The sequence below is a fragment of the Anas acuta genome, chromosome 28 (assembly GCF_963932015.1).
Source record: "Anas acuta chromosome 28, bAnaAcu1.1, whole genome shotgun sequence".
Lineage (NCBI taxonomy): Eukaryota > Metazoa > Chordata > Aves > Anseriformes > Anatidae > Anas > Anas acuta.
Window position 1 is genome coordinate 3,087,692 of NC_089006.1, and position 25,145 is coordinate 3,112,836.

At 72.1% G+C, this 25,145-nt stretch overlaps 3 protein-coding genes across 6 annotated transcripts; 2 read left to right on the forward strand and 1 right to left on the reverse strand.

The window, feature by feature from the left end:
* Positions 1-52: 52 nt before the first annotated feature.
* On the forward strand, positions 53-16,299 carry ZBTB7B (zinc finger and BTB domain containing 7B). 4 transcript variants are annotated; one of them, XM_068663164.1, is made up of 3 exons: positions 53-194; positions 13,020-14,038; positions 14,534-16,299. In XM_068663164.1, the coding sequence occupies exons 2-3, from the start codon at positions 13,029-13,031 to the stop codon at positions 14,976-14,978; spliced, it is 1,455 nt and encodes a 484-aa protein (XP_068519265.1). In that variant the 5' UTR covers positions 53-194; positions 13,020-13,028; the 3' UTR covers positions 14,979-16,299. The 4 variants fall into 4 exon arrangements, with proteins under 4 accessions (XP_068519265.1, XP_068519262.1, XP_068519263.1 ...); XM_068663161.1 differs by lacking the exon at positions 53-194 and adding an exon at positions 2,193-2,322; XM_068663162.1 differs by lacking the exon at positions 53-194 and adding an exon at positions 2,563-3,506.
* A 416-nt stretch (positions 16,300-16,715) lies between these two features.
* DCST2 (DC-STAMP domain containing 2) lies at positions 16,716-21,149 on the reverse strand. The gene is made up of 15 exons (XM_068662936.1): positions 20,444-21,149; positions 20,191-20,361; positions 19,959-20,060; positions 19,676-19,870; positions 19,491-19,556; positions 19,162-19,375; positions 18,928-19,085; positions 18,668-18,832; positions 18,378-18,545; positions 18,179-18,279; positions 17,973-18,103; positions 17,750-17,865; positions 17,576-17,669; positions 17,219-17,476; positions 16,716-17,139 (listed from the first exon to the last, which is right to left on the reverse strand). Exons 1-15 carry the CDS (start codon positions 20,751-20,753, stop codon positions 17,040-17,042), a joined length of 2,349 nt encoding a protein of 782 aa, XP_068519037.1. The 5' UTR covers positions 20,754-21,149; the 3' UTR covers positions 16,716-17,039.
* On the forward strand, positions 20,841-24,640 carry DCST1 (DC-STAMP domain containing 1). The gene is made up of 16 exons (XM_068662574.1): positions 20,841-20,940; positions 21,019-21,144; positions 21,219-21,293; positions 21,381-21,509; positions 21,592-21,731; positions 21,805-21,982; positions 22,113-22,256; positions 22,421-22,542; positions 22,620-22,777; positions 22,932-23,031; positions 23,146-23,241; positions 23,324-23,450; positions 23,590-23,706; positions 23,825-23,967; positions 24,065-24,178; positions 24,357-24,640. Exons 1-16 carry the CDS (start codon positions 20,841-20,843, stop codon positions 24,603-24,605), a joined length of 2,118 nt encoding a protein of 705 aa, XP_068518675.1. The 3' UTR covers positions 24,606-24,640.
* The last annotated feature ends 505 nt before the right edge of the window (positions 24,641-25,145 follow it).

Below are 25,145 nucleotides of genomic sequence, written 5' to 3' on the forward strand. Positions count from 1 at the left end.
ACGGCGCGCTCGGCACCCGCGGGGCTCCGCTCCGGGGACCGGCAGTGCCCTCTGCAGGCGGCCGGGCCGGGCCGCGATGACCGCCCGGTCCTTCCTGCCACGCTGCCGGCCCGGCTTAGACGGGGCCTGGCGGCTCCGCGGCCCCCCCCCGGCCCCGCCCGCGCCCCGGTCCGGCCGCGTCCCGGCGGGAGGAGGTGAGCGCGCACCGCGCCGTCGGGGCCGCGCCGCCGGGCCGTACGGGAGAGGGGGGGGGAGCGCAGCCCCGGGAACCGAGGGCTCCGCCGCCGGCACCGGCAGCGCAACGGCGGGCACCAAAATAGAGCGCAGGCGGCTAAAAATAGCGGCGGGGCCGTCGGGGCGGGGGCTGCGGCCGCGGGTCCCGGGAGGGCGGCGGTGGGGCCCGGCCCGGGGAGCGGGCGAGGCAGCGTCGGTACCGGGGACTGAGAACGGCGCCGGGGGCCCGGATCCATCCTCCCCCCGCCATCGGCGGCGGGGCTGGGGGGGCTCCCGGAGGACGTGGGGGGGATCCCCGGGAGGCGCAGGGGGGCTCCCCGGGGGAGGGGGGCCTCCGGTGCCCGCCGGGGCTGCGGGGAGCGGCAGGCGGCGGGGCCGTGGGAGGCCGGTTTCGGGCCGGTGGGCGGCCGGGCCGAGGCCGCTGCGAGTCGGCGCCGCGGGGCTGGGAGCGGCTTTCGGCGGCAGGCGGCGCGGAGGGGATTTTCTGCGGGGTTCCCCCTCCGCCGCCCCCGCGGGAGCCCCGAGCGGGCCCTGCGGCCCCGGGCCGGCTCCGGTGGGGCGGCCGGGCGGATGGACGGGCGGGCGGGCGGGCGGAGGTGCTGCTCGCTGCTGCCCGTAGGCGACGGGAGGTGACAGAGGTGCAGGGACGGGCGGGCGGAGGCGAGGCAGGTGGACGGACGGACAAGCGGACGGACGGACCGACGGGCACGGCGGAGATGGGGGGAGCCGCACGCAGCTCCGCGCCCCGGGCACAGCAGCGGCAGGTGCCCGGTACCGGCGGCAGAGGCGGGGCCGGCCGAGGCGGGGGGGGGGGGGAGGCGGGGAGAGGTGGGGCCGCGGGAGGCGGCGGCGGCCCCGGGGGCTGCGGGGCCCGGCCGGGAGCGCTGCGGGGCGGGGGGCGGCCCCGGCGCTGGAGCGGTGCCCCCCGGCGCGGCCCGCCCGCCCCGCTGACATAACGTCTGCGCGGGGCGGTGTTTGCCTTGGCAGCCCCCGGCGGCGGCGGCTCACACTTTCCACCAGCGCCGGGCAGCGGCCGCGGCCGGGCTCTGAGTCAGGAGCGCTCCGGGGGGGGGCCGGGGTGAAGCGAGGTGAGCGCCGGGCCGGGCCGGGCCGTGCCGCTGCTGCCTCCCGGGGACCGGCGGCGCCCAAACAGGTTGTGCGGGGCCCCCGCCCAGGCACCTGCGGAGGGGCCGCTCCGGGAGGGCCGGGGGGGTTGGGGGGGGCGCCACCGCCGCGCCCTTCCCTGCCCGCACCGGCAGCCGGGGGGGCCGCCCCGCCGCGCCAACCCCTCCGGGCCCGGTTCTGCGGTCCCGGTTCTCCGCCCTGCGCGCCCCGCTCCCCGTTTTCGCTCGACGCCGCCGCCCCCCCCCGGTGCAGCCGGGGCCCGAGCGGGGCGCGTCCGGGCGGAGCGGGGCGGGCCCGGCCGCAAACGGGCGGAGCGCGCTCGGCGCCTGGCACCGGGCGAGGCGCGGCCGGGCCGTGCCGGGCTCCCTCCACCGGGGGGCGGCGGGGCGGCCCCGGGGCCGTCCGAGCGCGGCCCCGTTAACCGCCCCCCCCCCCGCCCCCCCCGGCCGCGCCGCCTCCCTGCGCCTCTGACTCAGCTCTTCCTCCCCCCGCTCCCCGGGGCCGGCCCCGGCCGCGGCCGCGGCTTCGCCGCCCGCACCCCCCCCACCCCCCCCCGCCGCCCCCGGGGGGGGGCCGCGCCGCCGCCCGCAGGGCCCCCGCCCTCCCGGGGGTGTGCCGGGGCTGAGGGGCGGCCCCCCCCGCCAATGGCAGCCCGGGAGCGCGGCGCGCCGCCCAATGACCGGCCCGGGGCGGGCGCTTCCTGGTGCCCGGCGGCGGCGGCCGGGGGGGGGGGCGGGCGGGGCCGGCGGCGGCAGGTGAAGGCGGAGGCGGGGCCGCGGCCCCGGGACCGGCCGCAGCTCGGGCGCGGCGGCGGCGGCGGGGCGGGGCGCGCAGGTGAGCGCGGGGCGCGCAGGTGAGCGGCGGCGGGGGCAGCGGGCGGGCGGACGGACGGAGCGCACGGACCGACCCGACCGACGGCTCGCAGCGGAGGAGCGACCGGCGCCCGCCCGCAGCCCGGCCCCGGTGAGTGGCGCGGCTCGGGCCGGCCCCGCTCCCGCCCCGCGCGGGGCTGCCGGTGCCTCTCGCTCCGCCGCAGGTGCTCGGGCAGGTGCGGCCGCCGCGAGCCCCGGGGCCGGCGGCTCCGCTCGGGGTGCGCGCCGGGAGCGGCGAGCCCGGGAGCCGCCGCCGCCGGCCCCGCCGTGCCCGGCCGCCCGCCGCGGCTCCGCGCTGGGGCCGCCGGACGTGGACACGTCGCCGGGCCGGGTGCCAGGCGCGGGGGGGGGGGAGAACGCGGGGAGGGCGGCTCGGGCCGGGCACGCGTGGGTTGCGCGCACCGGGCGCTCGCTCCCTGCGCGCACCGGGCCCGGCTCCGGGGGAATTCCCCGCAGCGAGGAGTGCGGGAAGCCGGTGACAAGGGCAGGTCCCCGCCGCCTGCCAGGCCCCGGTTTCCCGCACCGGAGCTCGGGGGGGGCGCTCCGGGTGCTCAGCCCCCGCGTGCGGCCCTGCCCGGCCCCCCAGCGGCTGGGCCGCCCCCCCCCCCTGCTGCTGGCCGAGACCCTCAGCCACGTCCCAGGGTGTGCGGGCTCGGGGGCTGCTCGGAGCCCCCGCTGCTCTCCCGTCACCCTGGGGGTTTGGGGCCAGCCGTGGCACGGCACGCGGTGTCCCCGTGTCCTGGCACACCGTGCCGTGCTGCAGGGCCTGCCGGGGACCTGCCCGGGCCTGGCGAGCTGGCAGCCACGGCACCCGCCTTCGTGATGGAGAAAGGGAGCTGCTGCCCCTGCCGGGGGCGAAACGGGGCCCTGGCCACGGTTCCCTTCGTCCCGCCGCAGCCGTGGGGCTGCAGGGGGGGGTGCCCACCCCACCCGGCTGCCCCGTGGCACCCGCCGAGCGTTGGGACCGGTGGACTCTGCCCCGCACGCACCCAGCCCTGCTGTAATTGTTCCCACCCGGGCTGGCTGCCCCCAGCCTGGTGTTTGTCCAGGGGCGGGGTGCGGTATTTACCCTCCCGCCGCGGCCGCCCCGGCCTGCGCCAGACGAGGGCTGCCGTCTTGGGCTGCGGCTGCCCTTGACCGGGGGCTGCTCACACTGGGCAAGGGGACGTGGGACTGGGCTTGGTGTGGGCTGGTGGCCGGGCACCTGCGTTCCCTCACAGCGGCGAGGCCGGAGGTCCGGGTGCTCCCTTCCCCAGCTGCATCCTGTGTGTTGGGGTGAGTTTCGCCGTGCCTCAGTTTCCCCTGCTGGAGCTGGGCTGGCAGCTCTCCCCAGCATGGCTCCAGCTGCGTGTTTGGGGCAGGGGGCGTAGGCTGGCGGTACCGGCGGAGGTGTGCGGGCTGGCCCGAGGGTTTGAGGCTGTGGCGGTGATGCCAGGGCCAGGCGCAGAGGGAGGGGTTGGGCTCAGGAACTTGAACTTGGAGCCTGGAGAAAAGGAAGCTGTGGGGCAGGGGAGGGGTGTGGGGCAGCAGGACTGGGCTGTGGTGGTCTGGGGGCTTGGCGTGGAGAGAAGGGGCTGCTCAGGCTGGGGTGCCTGTGCTGGGGAGGGGGGCGCACGCAGCGGGTGAGGCCGGGTCCCACCAGGCTGGGGCGGGGGGCGGTGACGGGTGGGTGGGGGACATCGGTGGCTGCATCCTGGGGAGGCTCAGAGCCACCCGTGCAGGGACAACCCCCCCCCACCAGTCAGTGCCAAGCCCGAGGCTGTGGAAGCGCAGCTCTGCCAGCTGCTGCTGAGCACCCTCTGTGCACACGTGGCACGAGTGCGAAGGCCCCGAGCGTGCAGGGGGAGGGCAGTGGGCGCAGCTGGGGGTGCGGGGCAGCCCCTGCGCTCTGGCCCTGGAGGGGGTGGCTGCTGCCCCGTGCGTGGAGCAGGAACTTCTCCTTCGGGGCGGGCGGTGGATGATGAAACCACAGAGAAATCTCTCCTGGCAGCATGCTGGCTGCTCGCGGGAGCCCCCGGGAGTGCGCGCGCTCCCCCCGTGCTGCGGCCTTGCCATAGTAACCCCAGTGCGGGAGCCAGCGGGGTGCCGGGGGTGGGAGCCGGGCTCCCTTCTCCGCACCCACCCGGCTCCCCGAGGCAGCGCCGGCGTCCCCCGACATGCCCCGGGAGCTGCGTGTCCACACCCCGGCGAGCCCCAGGGCGGCCGGAGGACCCGGCGAGGGGCTGGGCTGAGACCCGTCGAACTCGCTTCGTGCCAGGGAGGTGACGCTCGGGTGGCCGCGCGGGCGGTGGGGGAGGCGGCCGTGCCTGCTGCGGAGCTGTCCCCAGCTGCGGCCGGTGACCTTCAGCGCGCCCAGGGCCCTGCCGTGCTCCGTGCCCCGGGTGCGGCCGACCCGGCCACGTGCACGCCGGTGCCGTAGGGAGCCGCGGGCCCTGGCGCCCTGTGCCCCTGGGGAGCCGCTGGCGTGACTTGGCGGGGCTGTGGGCGGGCGGGGGGACCGAGCCGTGGTGAGGGAAAATGAAAGCAGGTGATGCGGAAGGAGAAGTAGGTCAGGCGAGCGCTGGCCTCTCCCGGCAGGCTCGGCTGCGCTGCGTGCTCCGCTCTGCCCTGGCTGTCCCCGCTGCGTCCCCAGGCCCCATGGGCAGCGGCTGGAGGCAGCGGTGAGTACGGGGGGTCCTGCCGCGGGGCGCTGGGTCCCTGACAGTGCAGGCGCTGGGTGCTGCCCACACTGGGTGCCCATGGGCCGGGGAACACGGCGATGCCTTGGCCGCTCTGCTGCGGTGCCGTCCCCGGCTGTCCCCGTGCCGGGTTCCCCCCAGCAGCGCTGGGGGCTGTGGTGAGGATGGGCAGGAAGATGTTCTGCTGTGGGGGCTGAGATGGGGAGGGGAAGGGGATTCCCGTCCCTCTGGGGCTGCTTGGGAGCCGGCTGGCTCGGTGGGGGCATCCCGGCCGGGTTGCTGCAGGGCTGGGGACAGCGTGGGGACAGTCCCACGTGCGGTGGCCTGGATCCATGTCCTGCTGCCCCAGCTCTGCTCCATCGCAGGCATGGGTCAGGGTCTGTTGTGCCCCCTGAGGTGGGGGGGGCCTGGCCAGGGGTCTCGCTGTTGGTGCTGTGTGGGCTGGGGGGGCTGTGCCAGGCTCAGCCTCGCTGGCAGCGCTAAGTGGGCTCGGGGGGGATTAGGGCCGCCCGCTCCCTCCCTTCCTCCCCCAGGATCATCCGTGGGCAGCGGGGAGCTGGAGGCAGGCAGCTGCCGTGGGGGCGGAAGCTGGGCTATTTCGGGGGGCTTAAGGGGGGGCTGCGGGCTGGCACTGTCCTTGCCGGGTGACCCCACGGGGACCAGTGCCGGGATGGAGCACTGGAGCCCATCCTGCACCGGTTCCGTGGTGCTGGCATCGCTTGGTTCCCGGGGTGCCGTGAGGACAGGGTCCCACGTGGGGGGAGGAGATGTCACCAGCCTGTGGCACCCCCCCAGGGCCACACGGTGCAGCAGGACCTGGGGGTCTGGCTGTGCTCCAAGGGGCTCCCGTGACTGTCTGCGCGCTGCGGGGCGAGCGGGAGCGGAGCCGCCTGGCCCTGCTCTCCCCAGCGCTGGCTGTCCCACGCTGTAAGGCTGGGGGAATCTGGTCCCGCTGCCCCCCACTCTTGGTGACCAGAACGTGGCTCCTGGGGGGTGCCTGGGGCTCGCTGCTGCCTGTGGGGGCCCCGGGCAGGGTGTGGGCAGCCGCCCCACGGAGTGGGCTGGGCTGTGGGACACAGACCACAATGGGGCCCCTCTCGGCGCTGGCCTGGGTACCGAAGGCCCCATTTGGAGCTGTGTGAGCGCCTCTCACCCTGGACAAGCCCAAACCTCAGCCCCAACCCTTCCCTGCCCTGGCAGACGCCCGTGGGTGGGTTTCACTCTGCGCTGGGGCGATCCGATGCAGTGTTTGCTGTTGACCATTTCCTTCCTGTTCCCCCCTTCAAGCTCCGTTTCGGCAACCCCTTCCTTCCTTGCTTCCTTCCTTCTGCCTGCTGGTGCCTCCGCGTGGCCCCGCTCCTCGTGCCACCCCGGCAGGGTGCAGCTGGGGACAGCCGAAGCGTCCGGCCTCGCGTGGCCTCTCCCCTGCCCTTGGGACGTCCCAGGACAGCCGCGCTCGGAGCGGGGAGCTCCAGGGAGACCCACAGAGGCTGCACGACCCCGGCCCCCTCTGCCCCATCCGCTGCTGGACGCGCAGGTAGCAGCGGGGCCGTGTGTCCCAGCAGGTCAGGGCCCCACGTTTTGGGGTGTGGAGCGGGAGAGGTGCAGATGCCCATTGGGGTGCTGTGGCTGGATGTCCGTCCTGCCTCGGGGACAGGGACTGGGGCTGTGCTGGAGCCAGGCCTGGCCCAGGACGTGCCCTGTCCCTATCCCATGGGGAATGGGGGTTTGGGCATCCCCAAGCCAGTGCCACCACTGGTGGCAGCAGCCACGCTGAGGACGGATGAGGGTCAGTCCCTCGTTCCAGCGGCCAGCACCCCGCTTCCTCAATAGCCCCTTGCCCGCTGGGTGGACCGAGAGCTCCGCGGGTGGGCACCCCCCGTGCCCCCCAGCTGGGCAGAGCGGCCCCGTGGGGCTGGCGATGGCGCGTGGGAGGTTGCAACACCCCCAGGGTGGGGGGGCCGCGGTGAGTCACCCCCAGCGGGGCCTGGCCACCAGCGGGAACCCTGAGTCAGGGCTGCGTGCCCATGCCGTGCCCCTCCCTGCCCGCCTCGCCCACCTTATCTCCCGCCCTTAGCACCTGGCACACCTGGGCCAGGGGGGGCTGGCGCCGTTCCCCTCCTTTATGGGGAGCAAAGGGCAGGCGGAGGGTTGGCAGGCAGGTGCCACGCTCCCTCCCTCCCGGGGCTGCTGGTGTGGGGCTGTGCCCACTGCCATGTCCTGCCAGCCCCCAGCATCGTGGCGTGCTGGGGAGGGCTGCTGGCACCGTGAGCAGCGGGGGCCTGCCCGATCCACGGCACGGCTGCACCCTGCCTGGCGCACGGTGCCCGCGAAGGCGAGATGCTGGCGTGGCTGCTGCCCCTCTGCACGCCTGCTGCCCGCCCGTGTGGTCGGGCTCTTGCACAACACAGCTCGGCTCTTTCCGAGAACGTTGCTGGGGCCAGAGGCCCCCTCCCTGACGGCTGGGGCGGCCGCGCCGGCGCGGCGCTCTTCCCCTTTCTGCCAGGCCTCGTGCCATGGCCAGCGCGGCTCCCGGGTGCTGGCACGGCCGCCCGTGGCCTCAGCCAGGCTCGGGGGGGGAGCAGCCCCTGGCACGGCCCTGGCCGGGTGCTGAGCTGGTGTGGGCGGCCGGGGCGGATGCTGGGTGCTGGCGGTGGGGTGTGGGGAGCGCTCCTTGGGCTGCTAATTGCTGTTTAGCCGGGGACGCAGAGGGTGTAATTATGGGGGCATTGCGAGAACCCTAAGCCTGCCCCAGGCAGCGGAGCAGGGGGCTGAGCAGGGGGTGTGGGGCCGGGCAGCGGGGAGCTGGGCCCCGTGGGTGCCCCTGCCTGGCTTGTGGAGGAGACCGAGCGACGCTGGGTGCCCGGGGCCATCCGCAAGCCCCTTCCCCAGGTCGTGGCGTGCGCAGCCCTTTGTGCCAGGCTGCTGGTGGCTGGGCTCCCCGTGCCACCCGCCTTGGCCAGGCCGCGGCACGGCGGGACCCGGGGCGGCGCGGCGGTGTCGGGGCTGCCTTTGGGGGCAGAGCGGGACGTGCATGTGCAGGGCTGGGGGGCGGCTCCGGGGCAGGCCATGGCACGCCGCACCGAGCCCAGCCCTGCGGTGGCAGCCCCGCTCCCGCCGAGCGCAGGCGCCCTCCTGGCTTGGCCAGGGCCGGCCGCGGCCAGCGGCGAGCACCCAGCGCCCTGCCCCGGGGCGGCGGGAGGGCGAGGGCCCGGCCGACGCCTCGGCACGGGGGGCCGGTGAGGCGGGGAGGGGATGCCCACGGTGCGGGGCGCACGGTCCCAGCGCCGCCGGGAATTTCCTCCAGCGGGAGGGTGCCGGGGCTGCCCCCTGCCCGGTTCCGGGTTGGCGCCCCGGCCGCGGTGCCGGTTGCAGAAGGGTTAATGCTGTGTGTGTTCTGGGAAGCGGGGCTGGGAGGTGCGTGACCCGGGGTGTGGGCGTCAACTCCTTTTGAGGTGGGATCCGCGCTGAAGTGCAGCGGGGAGCGGGGCCAAGTTCACACAGCACCCTGCCTTCCCCTCCCTGCCGCTCGCGGGCCGTGGACCCAACGGCGGCGGAGCGCCGAGCCACGCGGGGACACGCGCCAGGTGAGCCGAGCGCCCACCCGCCGCCGGCCACGGCGGAGACGGTGCCGGGTGGCCCTTGGGGAGCCGGCAGGGCCCTGGCACAGCCGGGCACGGGGAGGGCACCGGGGCACCGGTTGGGAGGCTGCCGGGCTGGCCGGCGGGATGCTGGCGTCAACCGAGCCCTGCACCGCCCTCGCTGCCGCTGGGATGGGGAGGGATGGGATGGGTGGCGAGGTGCGGGTCACCTCGGTGTCCCTGCCTGGCAGAGTGGGACCCGCGCCCCATAGCAGCGGTGCCGGGCGTGCCTCTGCCTGGCACGGGCAGTGGGGAAGGCTTTGGCAGCAGGACGGGGCCGTGCTGCCAGGCTGGGGCCCGCGGGCAGGGGGATGGAGCGGGCTCCCAGCTGCTGGCACCCACTGCAGGTGCTGGGATCGGCGCTGGCGATGCCACCGGGCCGGCCGTGCCACCAGGACGGGGCTGCCCGTGCCCCGGTCCTGGGTGCGCACAGAGGCAGAGCTGGGCCACGATGCTCGGGCGCTCCGGTGCTGAAGGCTCTGGGTGCACGGCTGTGGCCGCGGGGCACTCGCCACTCGCGGGGACCAGGAGCTCTCCGGGTGTCACTGCGGGCCGGGAGGAGCTGGGGGGGTGCGCAGGGAGCTGTGGGGCTGCTGCTGGGGCGGCTGCTGTGGGGCTCACCCCCCCTCAATACAGGGCGGGTGGGTTCTGTTTGTTCTCTTGTCTCTTCAAACCATTTCCTTTCTTGTGTGCTCGCTGTTTTCTTCTTTCAAAGAGCGGGACCGCTTCCCCAGCCCACGTCCGGGCTCCCCTTCGGCATCGGGACCCCCAGCTGCACCTCTGGTGCGTGCCCCTTTGGGGACCACCAGCTCGGCCAGACCCTGATCCATCCATTTCATTGCGGTTGGCAGCGGGGCTGTGCAGACCCCATCCCGCAGCCATGCCACCCCCCATGCCCCACAGCGTGGGCGCCTCGGCCGCCGCTGCTCCCTGCAGGCTTTGGGCAGGGTGACGGGTGGGTGGGGGGACGCCCGGCCACCTGAGTCCCCTTCCCACCTCCCAAAGGGCGAGGGGCCCCTCTGGGGCGAGGGGCCGGGGCCCGATGCGCTGCCTGGTGCTGCGCTCACCTTCCTGGGTGACTCATTCTCCCCGGTGCGGCTGTGAAGTCCCTCGACAGCGTTTCAGCTCTTGTTAACGAGAGCAGCAGCACCCAGGAGCAGCCCGGAGCCGCGCACCCCGGGACCCCCCAGCCCCTCATCCTCCTGCCCACAGCAGGGAACAGGCAGAGGCCCCGGGGTCCCCGCTCCCGCCCGGGTCCGCTGGCCCCGTGGCCGGGTGCAGGATGGGTTCTGCGGGGGGAGGGACGCAGCCGGTTCCTGCGCCGGGTGGGTGCTGGCTGCCAGGTGCGGCGGGGCCGGCAGCGGCTGGGATGTCAGGGTGACCCGGGAGCCATTGTTCCTGCTGCAGCATGCCCTGGGCATGGGAGCTGGCTCGGCGTGGGGAGCAACCCCCCCCCCCCTTTTCCCCAGCCCTGTGCAGCTGCGGAGGGCAAAACGGGCCCGGCTGCGGGCATTGACGTAACCGAGAAAGTGCTGGCTCGGTGGGGGCACGGGCAATGCTGCCAGCCCCTTCCCCAGCTGGCTGCACCCCGCCGCATCGTCCCCCAGCACCGGCCAGGGGACCCTGCCATGCAGGGGGGGCTGGGGGCGGCTCTGGCTCCCTCACACCTTGCCCCCCCCCCATTTCCTTATCGCCGCTGCGATCTCCTCAATGGCACCCGCTCAGCATGTGACTTCGCTCCAGTGGGGAGGATGCGCGGGGGGGGGGGGGGTGTCGGGGAAGAAGCAGTAACGGGCGGTTTGGTGCGATGGAAAATCCCCCTCCTGCCACCTCTTCGCCCCCGCCCTGCCCCAGCGCGGGTCGCTCGTCCGCAGGCATCCGGCCCCAGCGGCTGCTCCCGGGGGTCCCGGTTCCTTCGCCCTGGCCCCCAAATGGTGCCTCCGGGGAGCTCTGCAGCACCCGGGCTGCTCCCGCGGACGGGGTGCTTGAGCTCGGGTTCCTGCGTGCACCCCGTGGCACGGTGAGGCTGCCAGAGAGATGCTGAACAGAGGCCGCGTGTGGGCCTCGGAGCCCCCCCCCAGGTGCAGCTGGGGCCTCGGGTGCTGCAACGGGCCCGTGGTGAAGCAGCACCCCAAAGGGGAGCGTGCCAGCGGTGCCAGCCCCAGCCCTGCAAACAGGAAGAGCCGTACGAGCGCATCGTGCCCGGATGTCTCGAGGGGCTGGGGGTGCTGGAGGGCACGTGGGGACCTGGGGCAGCAGGTGCCTCCTGCTGCCATCACGTTTGTTCAGGGGATGCAGCGAGCGATGGATGAAGGAGGGCACGAGCTGGCTGCCTCGCTCTGCCAGCGTTTCCTGCCCTGCTTTGCTCCCGTCCATCTGTCCTGCCATAGCGTCCAGCAGCAGCGCGTGCCACCCATCCCAGGACAGCCAGTGCCCAGCCTGCCTGCTCCAGCCCCGGGGTGCTGCAGGCAGCGCTCGATGGACACAGTGTCCCTGTCCCCCCCCCCCCCAAGGGCCACCCGAGCCCCGGCACAGGGCGCTCACCTCCCATAATCCTCCCCCCGCTGCTAATCCTGCCTAATCTCATCGGGGGCTGTCACTGCCTGTTGGCTCCCAGCGCCCTGATGGCTTAATCGCCCCTAATCCGCTCGCCCCCACCTCAGCGGGGACCTGGGGAACAGCGCAGGGCGCGCGGCGGTGGGCACCGCAGGGTGGGTACGGGGAGGAGGGGGGGGGGGGGGGGCACAGGATTTCGGTGGCGCCGGCGTCCCAGGCGGTCGGCACTGCCCGGCTCCCAGTTTCAGGGGCGGCTGCCGCCTGCCCTGCCGGTCGGGCCTGCTCGGCAGCGGCTGGGGCGGCTCCGCAGCCGGTTGCTCCGGGGCCGTTCCCAGCCGCCTGCCGAGGCAGCCCCAGCTGGCGGGCGCCCAAGCGCAGGGAGCGGCCGGCGTGGGGATGGGCCCCTGCGCCGGGGGCCCGCCGGCCGCGCCGCCCCTCGGCGGGCAAGAGGGGGCACGTCCCCCGCGCCCGCCGACGGCACCGCGCGGCTTGGCACGGCCGTCCCGGCGCGGCGGGGTTCGGTTCGGAGCGGCTTGGCATGGCACGGTGGGGACGGGCACGGCTTGGCGCTGTCCGGCAGTGCCATGTGCAGCCAGGGCTGTGCTTAGCGTGGCGTGGCACAGCACCGCTGGGTGTGCGGGCATGGCCGTGCCATGCTCTTGGCATTGCCTTTGCCAAGGGTTGTGGCCACCAGGCAGACCCCTCGCCCCGGTGCCACCGAGCATCCAGAGGGCTGGGACAGCCTTGCTGGTGGCTGAGCACCGGGGCCATGTCCTGGCTGCAGCTCCGGAGCTCCTGAAGCCATCGTCCCATGCCCAGGGCTGGGGATAGCAACAGGGCTCCCTCATCCCATGTGTCCATCGCCCTCTGAGCACCAGCACCGGTAGCTGGCCGTGGCCACGAGTGGTGCTGGGTGCTGGGTGCTGGGTGCCTGCACGTCCCCTCCTTGCTGCTCCGTGGGGACCTGGTGCTGGTGGTGCCCCTGTGCCGGGCACAGCCTGCCCCGCGGTGCCGCTGGCCCGGGAAGGCCTCGGTGCTGGGTTTATGGCTGCGTTGACGTAAAGCCCTGCCAGTTGCAGCGTGGGAAAGGCCCTGCTCACGCAGGCAGGGCTTGGCTGGGCGAGGAGCGGCCCCGGGCTGGGGCAAAGGGGGAGGGAGGGGGCTGGGCCCCCACTGGGAGCGGGGGCAGGAACCGGCGCTTGTGCTGATCCTAATCTGCCGTGGCAGGAAGCGTGGCCCGTGTTCCCAGCCCGGCTGGGCTCTGCGGGGCGGCCCCCGGCCCTCGGGGCCCTCTTCCCGGCACTCGCCCGCCCACCCGCGCCCGCCGCCGGCGAGGCCCACGTTCCCAGGACGGGGTGCCGGGAGCCAGCGGCTGCGCCCGGCCGGGCTGGGGGCCGCAGGGGGTGGGCTGGCGCAGGAAGCGCCGCGCCTCGGCACCGTTCAAAGGCACCGCGCCGAGATTTCCCCCTTTGCTGTGGTCGCGCGGGGGGCGGCGCGGGCGGCTGGGTGCTGGCGGCAGAGGAAGCGCAGGGGGCTGCGGCGGGGGGCCCGCCGCCCGCCAACCTCGCAGCGGGGGGCGAGGGCAGCCCCCGCGGCACGGCTGCCTCGACGTGGCGGGGAAGGTTCGGCGCCCAACCCAAACCCAAGGTCCCGGCGGTGCCGAGCCGTGCGCCCCTCCAGCCCCAAGCACCCCGCTGCTGGGGGCACCCTGCCCCCGGCACGTTCCTCACCAACAGGGGGTTTCCTTGCCCCCCCGGCTCTGCAGCAGAGCTGACACTTCAGCCACAAAGTTTCCTCCGAGCGCCATCTTCCCCCCGCCTCCCGTCAGCCCTCTGCGCCGTCAGCACCCCACGGCTCGGAGCACCCAAGGGCGCTGCCCGGTGCTGAGCCCCCTTGGCTTCTGCTTCCCGCAGGTGAGGACGATGGCGAGCCCGGAGGACGACCTCATTGGCATCCCCTTCCCCGAGCACAGCAGCGAGCTGCTGAGCAGCCTGAACGAGCAGCGGCAGCTCGGGGTGCTCTGCGACGTCACCATCAAGACGCAGGGGCTGGAGTACCGCACGCACCGGGCTGTGCTGGCCGCCTGCAGCCGCTACTTCAAGAAGCTGTTTGCGGGGCAGGGGCCGGGGCAGGAGGTCTGCGAGCTGGACTTTGTAGGGCCGGAGGCGCTGGGCGCGCTGCTGGAATTTGCCTACACGGCCACGCTCACCATCAGCAGCGCCAACATGGGCGAGGTGCTGCAGGCCGCCCAGCTGCTGGAAATACCCTGCGTGATCGCTGCCTGCGTGGAAATCCTACAGGGCAGCGGGCTGGAGGCGCCCGGCCCCGATGATGGCGACTGCGAGCGGGCTCGCCGCTACCTGGAGGCCTTCGCCACCCTCCCCGAGGACGAGGTGCCCACCCTGCCACCCGCCCGCCCCGTTGCTCGCCGCAGCAAGAAGACCCGCAAGTTCCTGCAAGCCCGTGGCTCCCGGCTCAACAACCACACCGAGGAGCTGCCCGCCGAGGCCGAGGGGTACGACAGCCCCCTGCCACCTCCCCAGCCGCCCTCGCCCTCGCCCCTGCTGCCCCCTCTGCCTGAGGGCCTGGTCCAGACCTACGAGGGCTACGAGATGCCCGAGGAAGAGGAGCTGCCCCCGCACCCCTTCCCCTTCCCCTACCAGCCGTCCCTGTCCCCCGAGGAGGGCGGCTCCGACGAGGACGCCATCGACCCCGACCTCATGGCGTACCTGAGCTCGCTGCACCACGAGTCGCTGGCGTCCGGGCTGGATACGCCCGACAAGCTGGTGCGCAAACGCCGCTCGCAGATGCCCCAGGAGTGCCCCGTCTGCCACAAGGTCATCCACGGCGCGGGCAAGCTGCCCCGCCACATGCGCACGCACACGGGCGAGAAGCCCTTCGCCTGCCAGGTCTGCGGGGTCCGCTTCACACGGTGAGTGCTGCCGGCCTGGCCCCCTCCCTGCCCTGCCTCGGGGGTCCCTGGGGTACCCTGTGACACGTCCTCTTCCAGCCCGTGTGGCTCCTGGTGTCCTTGTGGCGTCCCTAGGACACGTTTCCCCTGGGATGGACACCTGTCTGGGGGGGTTTTGGTCTCTGTGCACCCCAGCCAGGCAGCAGGGATGTGGTCTCCTGCCCTGCCCTGCCAGAGCACCCCGACCCCATGTGTCCCATGCACTCCGCTGGGATGCTCGTGCTGCCCCCAAGCCCATCCTCGCTCTGGGGATGCCTGTGCCACCCCCTGGCACATCATTGTCCCATGGGTGCCCCTGCTGTCCCCGCAGCAAATCCCTGTGCCAGGGGTGTCTGTGCTGTCCCCGCAGCACATCCCTGTCCCATGGGTGCCCCTGCTGTCCCCTGCCCTGGCGTGCGCTGCCATCCCGGCAGCCTGGGGGTGCCTGCCACCCTGCTGACCTCTCCCCCCCCCCAGGAACGACAAGCTGAAGATCCACATGCGCAAGCACACGGGCGAGCGGCCCTACTCCTGCCAGCACTGCAGCGCCCGCTTCCTGCACAGCTACGACCTGAAGAACCACATGCACCTGCACACGGGCGCCCGGCCCTACGAGTGCAACGTCTGCCACAAGGCCTTCGCCAAGGACGACCACCTCCAGCGGCACCTCAAGGGCCAGAACTGCCTGGAGGTGCGGACGCGCCGCCGCCGCCGCGACGAGCCCCCGCCGCCGCCCGCCGGGCCCCCGGGGCTCGACCTCTCCAACGGGCGCCTGGACGGGCTGCGCCTCTCCCTCGCCCATTACTGGGGGCCGGCGAGGCCCGACGAGGAGGAGGAAGAGCCCGAGCCCGAGCCCGAGCCCGAGCCGGAGCCCGACGAGGGGCCGCAGCCGGACGGCGCCGTGCCCGTGGAGTCGGCGTAGGAGCCGCCGCGGCCGCCCCGACGGAGCGCGCCGGGGGGCGGCGGGCCGAGCCGAGCCGAGCCCAGCCGGGCCGGGCCGGGCCGGGCCGGGCCGTAGCGAGCCGAGCTGAGCCGGGCCGGGCCGTACCGGGCCGGGCCGTGCCCGCCGGGCTGGGGGGGAGGCGCGGCGCCGGCCCGCCTGGGTCCCCCGGGCAGCCCCGGGCGCGCTGCCCCGCCGCCGCCGCGCCCCGCCGCGCCTCCCGACGGGGTTTCTGTTCCTGTTTTTCCCGTCACGGTTTGTTCTGAATTATGCAAAAGGGGGAAACTCCCCCCCTGGCGGATTTGCACAATGGGGCGGAGGGGGCCCCCTCGTCGCCGCCCCCCTCCGGCCCGGGGCGCCCCCGCCGCCGCGCCCCCCAAACGAACCCCGACTTCCCGGGGCGCCCCCGCCGCCGTTCCCGGGACGCCGCCGGGAAGGGACCGGCCCCGGGCCGGGAGGGGCCGCACCGCCCTCCCCGGGGCCGCCCCCCCCATCCCCGGTAACCGGGAGCGCGGCCGGGGGCGGGACCCGGCCGGCGGGGGGGCGCCCCCTGGCGGCCCCCCCCCACCTCCGCGGCACCGGCCGGGGGGGGTCTCCCCGCCCGCTCGGCCCGCGCTGTACATAGCTTGTCCCCGGAGCCCCCCCAGCCCACCCCCGCAGGCCCCCGGCCCGAGCAGCCCCCCCCTCCCCGGCGAGCCCCCTCGCCCCTGCACTCCCGGCTGCTTTCTCTGGTTGCACTATTCCGGGTGAGCCCCCCCCGGCCCCCCTCCCGCCTTCCTCCCCCCCCCCCCCCCGCGACGCCCCGGCCCTGTGGGACCCCTTCCCCGGGGTGGCCGGGCCCCCGCGGTCACCCCTCTGCCCTTTGCACATGCCCCCAGGGCGCAGACCCCCCCGGCACGCCCGGGGGGCAGGGGACCGGCACTATTTGCCTAAAATAAGAGTTTATCTATATTTAAAAAGATGATGTAATATATTCCCCCCCCTTCCACCCACCCACCCCCCCCCGTGCCCCTCCGCTGCTGCCCGCCAGCGCTGCCTGGCCTCTGCGTGTCTGTCCCTTGCCATGGGGTGACGGGAGGGGTGATGGGGACGGGGGGGGGGTTGGCTCCTGTCATGGCTTTAAAGTGCCTTATGGTGAACTTGAAATCTTCGGCTACTTGAACCTCTCTGGTGTAAGAAACCAAATGAAATAATCCGCGGGCGGCCGCGCCCCCCGCGCCGCCGGGTCGCGTCTTTTTGTTGTTTGTTTGTTTGTTTGTTTTTTTAAACGAAGGCTGCTTGATAATAAACAGAGAAGCAGGGATCCTGTGCGCCCCGTCTGTCTGTCCAGCCCCCCCCACACCAGTACAGCTCTGCATGGGGTTGGGGACACCACAGGGCTGGAGGTGGGGGCACGGTGGGGCTGGGGACATCACGGTGATGGGGCTGGGGACACCACAGTGATGGGGCTGGGGACACCACGGTGATGGGGCTGGGGACACCACGGTGATGGGGCTGGGTTCACTGCAGGGATGGAGATGGAGCCACGATAGGGCTGGGGACACTGGGGGGACCCAAAGGGGGCAGGGGGCACTGCTGGGATGGAGGTGGAGGCACAATGGGGTTGGGAATAGCGTGGGGACAGGGGCACCATGCGGCTGGGGACATCACGGGGACAGAGGTGGGAGAGACACCAGGATGGAGGAGGGGGAGCAACAAGGTTGGGGACAGGGATGGGGCTGGGGGCACCATGGGGACGGGGCTGGGGGCACCGTGAGGGATGGGGACGGGGTTACAGCAGGGCTGGGGACAGCGCAGGGCTGGGGCTTGGAGCTGGGGGTGCAATGAGGGGGGAGGACGGGGACACTGCAGCGGTGCCAGACACCAGCTCAGGGCACGAGGACACCGGTGGCTTGAAGACTGGGTGCTTTAATCACCAACCCCTCCCCATCTGCCCCAGCAGCTCACGGCTTCCACTGCACTGCTGGGGCTCCGGCCACATCCCCAGAGCCTTGCACCGTGTCCCCGCAGCCCCCGAGCCATCTGCGCGGCACCGTCCTGCCGTCACCCGGCCCTGCCCTCGCTGCTGGGCGGCTGCAGGACCCTCACCTCCTCCAGCTCACTGCCGCTGCCCTCGGGCTGCTCCTGGTAGCTGAAATCAAGGCTGGGAGGGGATGGGGGGGCAGAGCAGCATCAGGGACCCGCACCCCCATGTCCCCAAAGCCACCTCTCCCAGTCCTCACCTGGAGAAGGAGCTGTCCTCACCAGGCACCCCGTAGCTGTCCCCATCGCTCTCCTCGCTCGCCTCCTCCTTCAGCCGGGCTCGCAGCTGGGCCAACAACTCCGGGGGTAGGCGGCGGGCTCCCCCCCGGCCCCCCGCCACCTCCTGGATGCGCTGCCTCAGCAGCCGCCCTTGCTCCCGCAGCTCCTCCTGCTCGTGGCCCCGCAGCGTCCGCAGGGCTCCCAGCCACAGCCCCACCGTCTCCTCGTCGCTGGAGTCCCTGTGGGGAGAGGGCAGAGAAAGCCCCCCCCATCCCACAAGCCCACGGGATGTCTCCAGCTCCATGCCTCCCCCCATGTCCCCCCCCCAGCCTGCTCACATCTCCTCGTCCCCCATGTCCTTGTAGCTCAGGGGACCCATGCAGATGGAGCAGACGTTGTTCAGGGTCTGGTGGCACTCCCTGCAGTACAGCCCTGGAGGGACAGCAAGCAGGGTGGGGTAGGTGTGTGTGCATGGGGGGGGTCCTGCCCCTCCTCCCACTGCCCACCCCCACCTTTGCAGTCGGGTGTGATGCACGCGATGAAGTCCTTCTGCTCCGCCACCCCGCAGGCCAGGCAGTGTTTCCGCTGGATGCCCAGGAGCCGAACCAGCCGGGCAAAGGCAGGCACCCTGCAGGAAGGAACGGGGACAGCTCAGCGGGGACGGGGCAAAGCCACCCCGAGGGTTGTCACCGAGCTCCAGCAGTGCCCAGCGAGGTGCATAACGGGGACACTCGCCTGGAGGTGAGGAAGAGGAGCAGATTGCCTTGCGCAGCATCCCCTGAGTTCATCCTCACCGCATTGCGCAGGGCGCGCACCAGCCCTGCCCGCCGTGCCAGGATGGTGTTGTAGAGGAAGGACGTCCGCTCCTGGGCATGAAGGTGACAGGAGGGTGAGGGCGAGCGGCTGCTGGGGGCGGGAGCGCCTTGGTGGGGGCTTCTCACCTGCTCACGAGCCGGGTAGTAAGCGGCACACACCACCCGCCGCAGGCGTCCCACGTGGTTGCCGAAGATGGCAACGAAGAGGCAGATGCCATACAGGATGCCTGTAAAAAAGGGATGGGTCATGCCGTGGTGCCCCCCACCACCACCTCTGTACACCCTGCACAGGGTGCAGGCACCCCCTGCCTGCCCCCTCGGTCACCCATGCTGATGTAGGCGCCGTAGTCGGGCTCCACGGGCTGCAGGAGGCACCGCTGGGAGAGCACCGAGACGTTGCCCTGCTGCAGCACGTCGAAGGCAGACACCAGGTCCTGGAAGATCTCGCTGGTGTAGCCCGTCCCGTCCACGCTGATGGCCATCATCGCCGGGGCTGAGGGGTGGCTGAGTCAGGGGCACGGAGGGACCCCAAAACCTCATCCCCGAGCCAGCAAAGCAGAAGGGGGGGGGGGGGGGGGGGACAGGGAAGGGCTCAGGCCAGGGACACCCACTCACCTCTCGCGACGATCTCGCCCTGCATCTGGTGCCGCACCAGGTCGAGCAGCCAGAAGAGGCTGTAGTCGGCCAGCACCAGGCTCAGCCCCAGCAGCACGTGCCGCAGCACCCCCGTCAGCTCCAGCACATAGCGGCGCCGCTCCTGCTGCGACAGCCACGGCATCCCTGGGCGGGCACGGGGGCACCGTGAGGCTGCTGTGCCGTGCCGGGACCCCCCCGGCTCCCTGGCACAGGGGGACCCTCCCCACCTTAGGGCTCACCAGGGTGGATGTAGCGGCCGCTCTCCCAGAAGTTGAGGGGCAGCACCGTGGGTTTGCCCTGCTCAGCTCGCTGCACGTCCATGTCCATGAAGCGCTGCGTGATGTAGACGTTATCGAAGGTGTCGTCCCGCAGGTAGCGGTGGCGGTACCGCAGCGCCCTGGGGAGGGTGCGGGGTGCTGGGCACGGCTCGCTGGGCACCCCGAGCCCCCAGAGCAGAGCCCCAGCACCCTCACTTCAGGTACAGGTAGAGGATGGCGCAGGAGGAGGCGTATGCGAAGAGCCCCACGACCTGGCGGGTGGGCTCCAGGCGCTGGCTCACGCCCTCCATGATGTCCAGGGCCACATCAGCCAGGGTCTTGCTGGAGTTGAGGCTGATGTCGAAGTGGTGCACGGCCGAGATGTTGAACTCGAACTCCCTGCGCACGCGGTCCAGAGCTCTGCTGAGGGCTGCGGGGGTGGCAAGGAGCGGGGCGGTGCTGGGGGTCAGGGTGAGAGAGACAGGAAAGGGGAAATGGGGGGCACAGGGGGGTCCCCAGCCCCCCGGCAGTGCCGGGATGCTCACGGGCTGCGATCGTCTTCTTGAGGAAGGACTGGATGTACTGGGGGATGAGGCAGAAGAGGAGGCCAACTGCGGAAAGGGGAGGCTTTGCCAGGGTGGGGCAGGCAGCAGGGGGGCAGGCAGCAGTTGTGGCTCTGCCCTGCTGTGCCCCCCTCTCCACAGAGGGGCCGGGGGGGGGATGTACGCACCGTTGGCCAGGCCACAGAGCGGCCTGAAGGTGATGATGATGTAGCAGAGGAAGAAGAGGAAGGAGAGCGCACGCTCGCAGTTGTCCTTGGCCTCCTCGAAGAGGCGCAGGCAGCGGCGGAACGGCGTGCCCAGCTCCTGGTTGCACAGCTCGCCCACGCTGGCCAGCCAGCGCCACACGTTGCGCAGGGCTCGGGCTGCGGGCAGGGAGAGGACAATGGGGACGGGGACCGGGGGCTGGGGGGGGTGATGAGGCTGGGGGCAGCCCGGGGGGCCCCCACGCACCGACGTGGCTCACGGAGTCCATGATGGAGCGGAAGAACTTGCGCACGCGGTCGCCCACCACCTTGGCTTTCTGGGCAATGTCCTTGATTTTGGCCAGCACTTCTGCGGAGAGCAGGGCCCTGAGCGCACCTCGAGGGTTGTGGGCAGCCCAGGACCGGCCAGCACTGCCCACCTCCTCCCACACCCCAGGGAAAGCCCTCCCCTGTTCCCCCAATCCCCCCCCCCATCTCACTCAGCAGTGGCTCCCGGGCACGTTGCAGCCTCTCGGCCGTCTGGTTGAGGGCGAGCTCAGCACCACATGACAGGGACTCGGCGGCCCGGGAGAAGTTGTGCAGGATGTTGGTGCAGGGCCCCTGCACAGCCATGCCCAGCGCCAGCAGCAGCAGCAGCATCTTGCCCTCCCCTGTGGGGACAGGGTGGCCCTGGGGCTCTGCAGGGGGGCCAGCACCTCCCGTGCCCCCCGCTGCGGGACCCCAGCTGCTTACTGGTGAAGATGTGGGGCAGCGTGAGCAGCACGGAGACGCGCACCTTGATGGAGAAGGCCATGCCCAGCCCCAGCGCCGTGCCCAGGCTGATGGTGGTGACCAGGCAGTACCAGAGGTTGCCGCTCTGTGCCAGCAGGACCAGGGCCCCGTACAGGCTGGCCAGGGCCATGCCCAGCACGAAGCCGGCGGTGCTGCGGGCCACCTCCCGCACCTTGCTGTCCTCCTCCAGCCAGCGCTTCTGCTGTGGCTGCCTGCCCCAGGCCCTCTTTGCCCAGCCCTGGAGCTTCTTCAGCCCCGTGACTGGCTCCATGCTCGGGTCTCTGAGGCTCCCGGTGCGGTTCCTGCAACCGATGCTGCCGGTGGAACGGCAACGGGCGGCTCACAACACAGCGGTTCCATGGGAGCACCCGCCCGTTACTGGGACGAGCACCGAGCCATGGAGCTGGAGAGCATGGCTGGCACGGAGGCACACGGGAGGCAGAAGCCACCCAACACGAGTGAGGGCCTCTCCTGCCCGGCTCCTGGCCCCACAGGATGCGGGCGAGGGCAGGGCTGATGCTTCCCTCCCCACCCAGCCCTGAAGCGAGCAGCGGTCACGCTGCTGCCCACCTCGTGCAGCCAGTTCCTCTGGAGCCGGCCAGACCAGCACCGCGGCACCAAGTTCTTCCTTGGTGCCAGTATCGGGAGCCTCCTCGGCCTTGGTGAGTGTGTCCCGGTGCAGGGCACAGAGGGGTTTTTGGCACCGGGGACTCAGGGCACTGTGCGGGTGTTTCAGGGCTCTGCCAGCTCCTCATCGTCCCCATGAACCTCTCGGAGACGCGCAAGGTGCAGCTGACGTGCGGGCTGGCAGGTGAGGATGGAGCTGGGGGGAGGCACAGGACAGTGGGCGCCGTTGGTCCCCCGTGGGGCCGTGGGGACAGCTCTCTGCTCCCCGCAGGGGTGACTGCGCTGGGCTGGGCCACGTCCCCGCACATCCGCTGCGCCAGCCTGCTGGTGGTCCCCAAGTTCCTGGGCAAGGAGGGTCGGGTCTTCGTCCTCTCCTTCGTCCTTGCTGCTATCTACAACGGTAGGGACCCCCACCCGCTGCCCTTGCGGGGTCCCTGTTTTTTTTGGGGGGGGGGTGTCTGAGCCAGCCCTGCCTGCACCAGGGCCCGTGGCCAACGTGTGGCACAACCTGGACGAGGTGATCCGCGCGGTGGGCTGCGTGACGGAGCTGCAGGTCAACCACAGCCGCCACCTCTGGCGGGTGTCCACGGTGCCGCTGCGCATGGTGATGGAGGACATGGTGGTGAGGCTGCGGGGCGGGGGGTGGCGGGAGGGGGCCGGGGGGCGCGGGGCCGAGCCGCTCCCCCCTCCTGCAGCGTGGCGGGCAGAAGCTGGACGCCGAGACGCAGAACATCTCGCGCGCCTTCGTGGAGCTCAACGAGGAGGTGGCCAGCGAGGAGGGGTACGACCTGAAGCAGGGCGAGCGCACGGACTCGCAGGCCGGGCTCAGCACCCAGAAGCTGTACGAAATGAAAACCAAACTGCGCTGCACGTGTGAGTGGGGCACAGCGGAGCCCGGTGCTCACCCCCACAAGCCCGGGGTGGTTCACGGCTGCAAGTGAGCACGGGTCGGGGTGCAGGGGAGCCGTGCGCTGGGCTGAGCCCCCCACATCTGCCCCCCCAGATGTGGTGGACCAGGCCATGCAGCGGTGCCGGGACTGGTTTGACAAGAAGCACAAGGCTTGCATGGCGCGTATCGTCGTGCCCCTCATCAGCCACCTCCTCTGCTTGCCCATGAAGTTCAAGTTCCTCTGCCACATTGTCAAGGGTGGGTGATGGGGGGGGACCCAGCCCCGGCCTGCCACGGGGGAGCTGCTCCAGGAGCTCAGCCCCCTTTGCCAGACCCTTTGGATGTGAGCCCCAGCCCGTGCCAGGGAGGTGCCAGTGGGATCCCCCGCTGATGCCAGCGCTGTCCCCTCCGTGCCCCCCCAGTCATGCACAGCTGGTGCTGGGACAGGATCCCTGTCGAGGGCAACTTTGGGCAGATGTACGACATGCTGAACAACTCCGTCAACAACCTCAGCCAGCACTTCAGCGCCAAAGTGGTCATAGAGGTGGGTGCCCACCCCATCCACCCGGTGCTGGGGCCGGGGCAGGATGGTGCCTGGCCCCATGCCCCCCCCTGCTGCAGGAGGAGCACCACGAGATGCTGGTGGGCATCAACGTGTCCGGGGAGCAGATCGTGGAGGAGGTGACCTCGCAGATCCAGCAGCACAGCGCCCGCCTGGGCCAGGCCTTCTCCTTCTTCCGCCTGCTGCTCTCCTTCACCTTCCTCCTCGTCTTCATCTCGTGAGCTGGGGGCTGGGGGCTGGGAGGGCACAGAGTGATGGGAACCTCCCTTAAGGACAGGAATGGTGGGCTGTGAACACAAAGGGGATGCTGGGGAGCGAGGGGGGGGGGTTCAGCTGCCCCCTGCCTCCCTCGGGACCCCCTCTCTTTCCAGGGCGTTCTCCTACACCAAGAAGTACTGCCAGGACATCTGCTTTGACAACCTCTACATCACCACCTATTTCCGCCAGATCGACGCCCGGCGCAAAAAGCAGGTGAGGGGGGAGATGGGGCAGGGGGTCCCCCCCACCCAGGGGTCCCCGCCACCCCCTGGTCCTCCCACACCCCCCCAGGGCTGTACTGAGCCCCCCTGCTCCCCCTTCTCCCAGAACAAGCGAACGCTGCTGCCGCTGCGCCGAGCGGAGATCCCCACCGTCATCTTTCCGTGCCGCCTGGCCATGCAGCCCCGCGAGCTGCAGAGCGTGGTGAGGGGCTGGGGGGGGGCTGGGGGAGTGGGGTTGGGGTGCCAGGGGCAGGTCGTGGAGGACCCCACCCCGCTCCCCGCAGGTGCTGGAGCTGCTGGAGTGCATCCCGCCCCTGCTCCTGCTGCTGCTCGCCTGGGGCCTGGACCACACGCTCTACACCATGCTGAGCATCATCCAGCAGCACTCCTTCGTGCAGTACTCCTTCCGCAGTGAGACCCGGCCCCACAGCCCCCGGGGGGCAGCTCCCAGCCCCACAGCCCCATGGCAAAGCCTTTACCACCCCTCCCGCCTGCCTCCCCAGCCCCCAGCCTTGCCACGCAGCCCCCACGTGCCCCTGTTCCCCCGCAGGCAGCCACCACTTGTCCGTGCACGTGACGGGCACGTCCCTGATGGCTCGGCTCCTGCGGAGCACCATCGGGTCCCTGAACACCTCCTCCGACACGGAGCTGGAGACGTCCAACTTCGGTGAGGGCCCCCTGGGGATTTATCCCTGGAGATGGGGCGGGGATGGGAGCCCCCCTAGGCTCCCTGGCCTGGCTGCTCCCACCCACGAGAGCTGCTCAGTGCCACTGTCGGTCTCCAGCCTGCCTGCCGCAGCCCCGGGGCATGACGCAGCAGCAGTACATAGCCAGCTGCCTGCCCCTGGCCGTGCTGGTGCTGCTCTGCCTGCTCCAGGTCTACATGTACCGCCTGCGCCGCGCCATCGCCGCCTTCTACTTCCCCAAGGTGAGCGGTGGCACCGACCCCAGAACCCCAGACCCCGCTCATCCCTAGGGGCTCCATTTTTTTTTTGGGGGGGACTCACAGCCTGTGCCCGGTGCAGCGGGAGAAGAGCCGCGTGCTCTACCTCTACAACAAGCTGCTGCGGCAGCGGCACTGCTTCGTCCGCCTGCAGAGGAAGCGCATCGCCCGGCGGGCACGCCGCTACCCAGCCCTGGTGAGCGGGGACGGGGACACAGGGTTGGCACCACACCAGGGAGCTGGGCCCCCCCTGCCAACGCCAGGATGGGCAGCACAGGGTGTCCCCCGCTCCCTGGGTCCATCCTACTTGCCCCATTGGGGTGGCCGGTCCTCCCATGGAGGGAGAGCCCCACATGTCCCCGTCCCTGCTGCAGGGGACGTCCCTGCTGGAGTGGTGCTGCCGGCGCTGGCCACGACTGCGCCGCTGGGTGCGCCGGCCGTGCACGGTGTGCGGGGAGCCCGAGTCCCCCCAGGACCACCAGGCCTGCCCCTCGCCTGCCTGTGGTGCCACGTACTGCGGGCCCTGCTGGAGGGACGTGGGCCGTGTGTGCCCCGCCTGCACCCCTGGGGACCGCGACCTCTCCGAGGACAGCAGCGAGGAGCAGGAGGGGTACGCGGCCTGAGGGTGCCCGGCACCCTGCAATAAACACTGAGTTGTCCCCCCTCCCCCAAAGCAAGTGGTGAGGTCTGTGGGGTGACGTGCTCTGAGGGTGGGGGGCCGTGGTGTAGGGGGTGGTGAAAGTGCGGGTCTCTGCTGCGCAGGGTGACAGAGGTGGGGGGCTCTGGTGTATGGGGTGAGGTGGTTGGGAGCCCACAGTGCATGAGGTGGTAAAGGTGGGGGTCTCCAGTATACAGGGTGAGGAAGGTGAGGGTCTCTGCTGTATGGGGTGATGAAGGTGGGGGTCTCCAGTGTTTGGGGTATTGAAGTTAAGGGTCTCCAGTGTATGGGGTGATGGAGGCAGGGGTCTCTGGTATACAGGATGGTGAAAGTGGGGGTCCACAGCGAGTGAGGCGATGAAGGTGAGGGTCTCCAGCATACAGGGTGATGAAGGTGGGGGCCTCTGCTATACGGGGTGATGAAGGTGGGGGTCTCCAGCATACAGGGTGATGAAGGTGGGGGCCTCTGCTATACGGGGTGATGAAGGTGGGGGTCTCCAGCACAT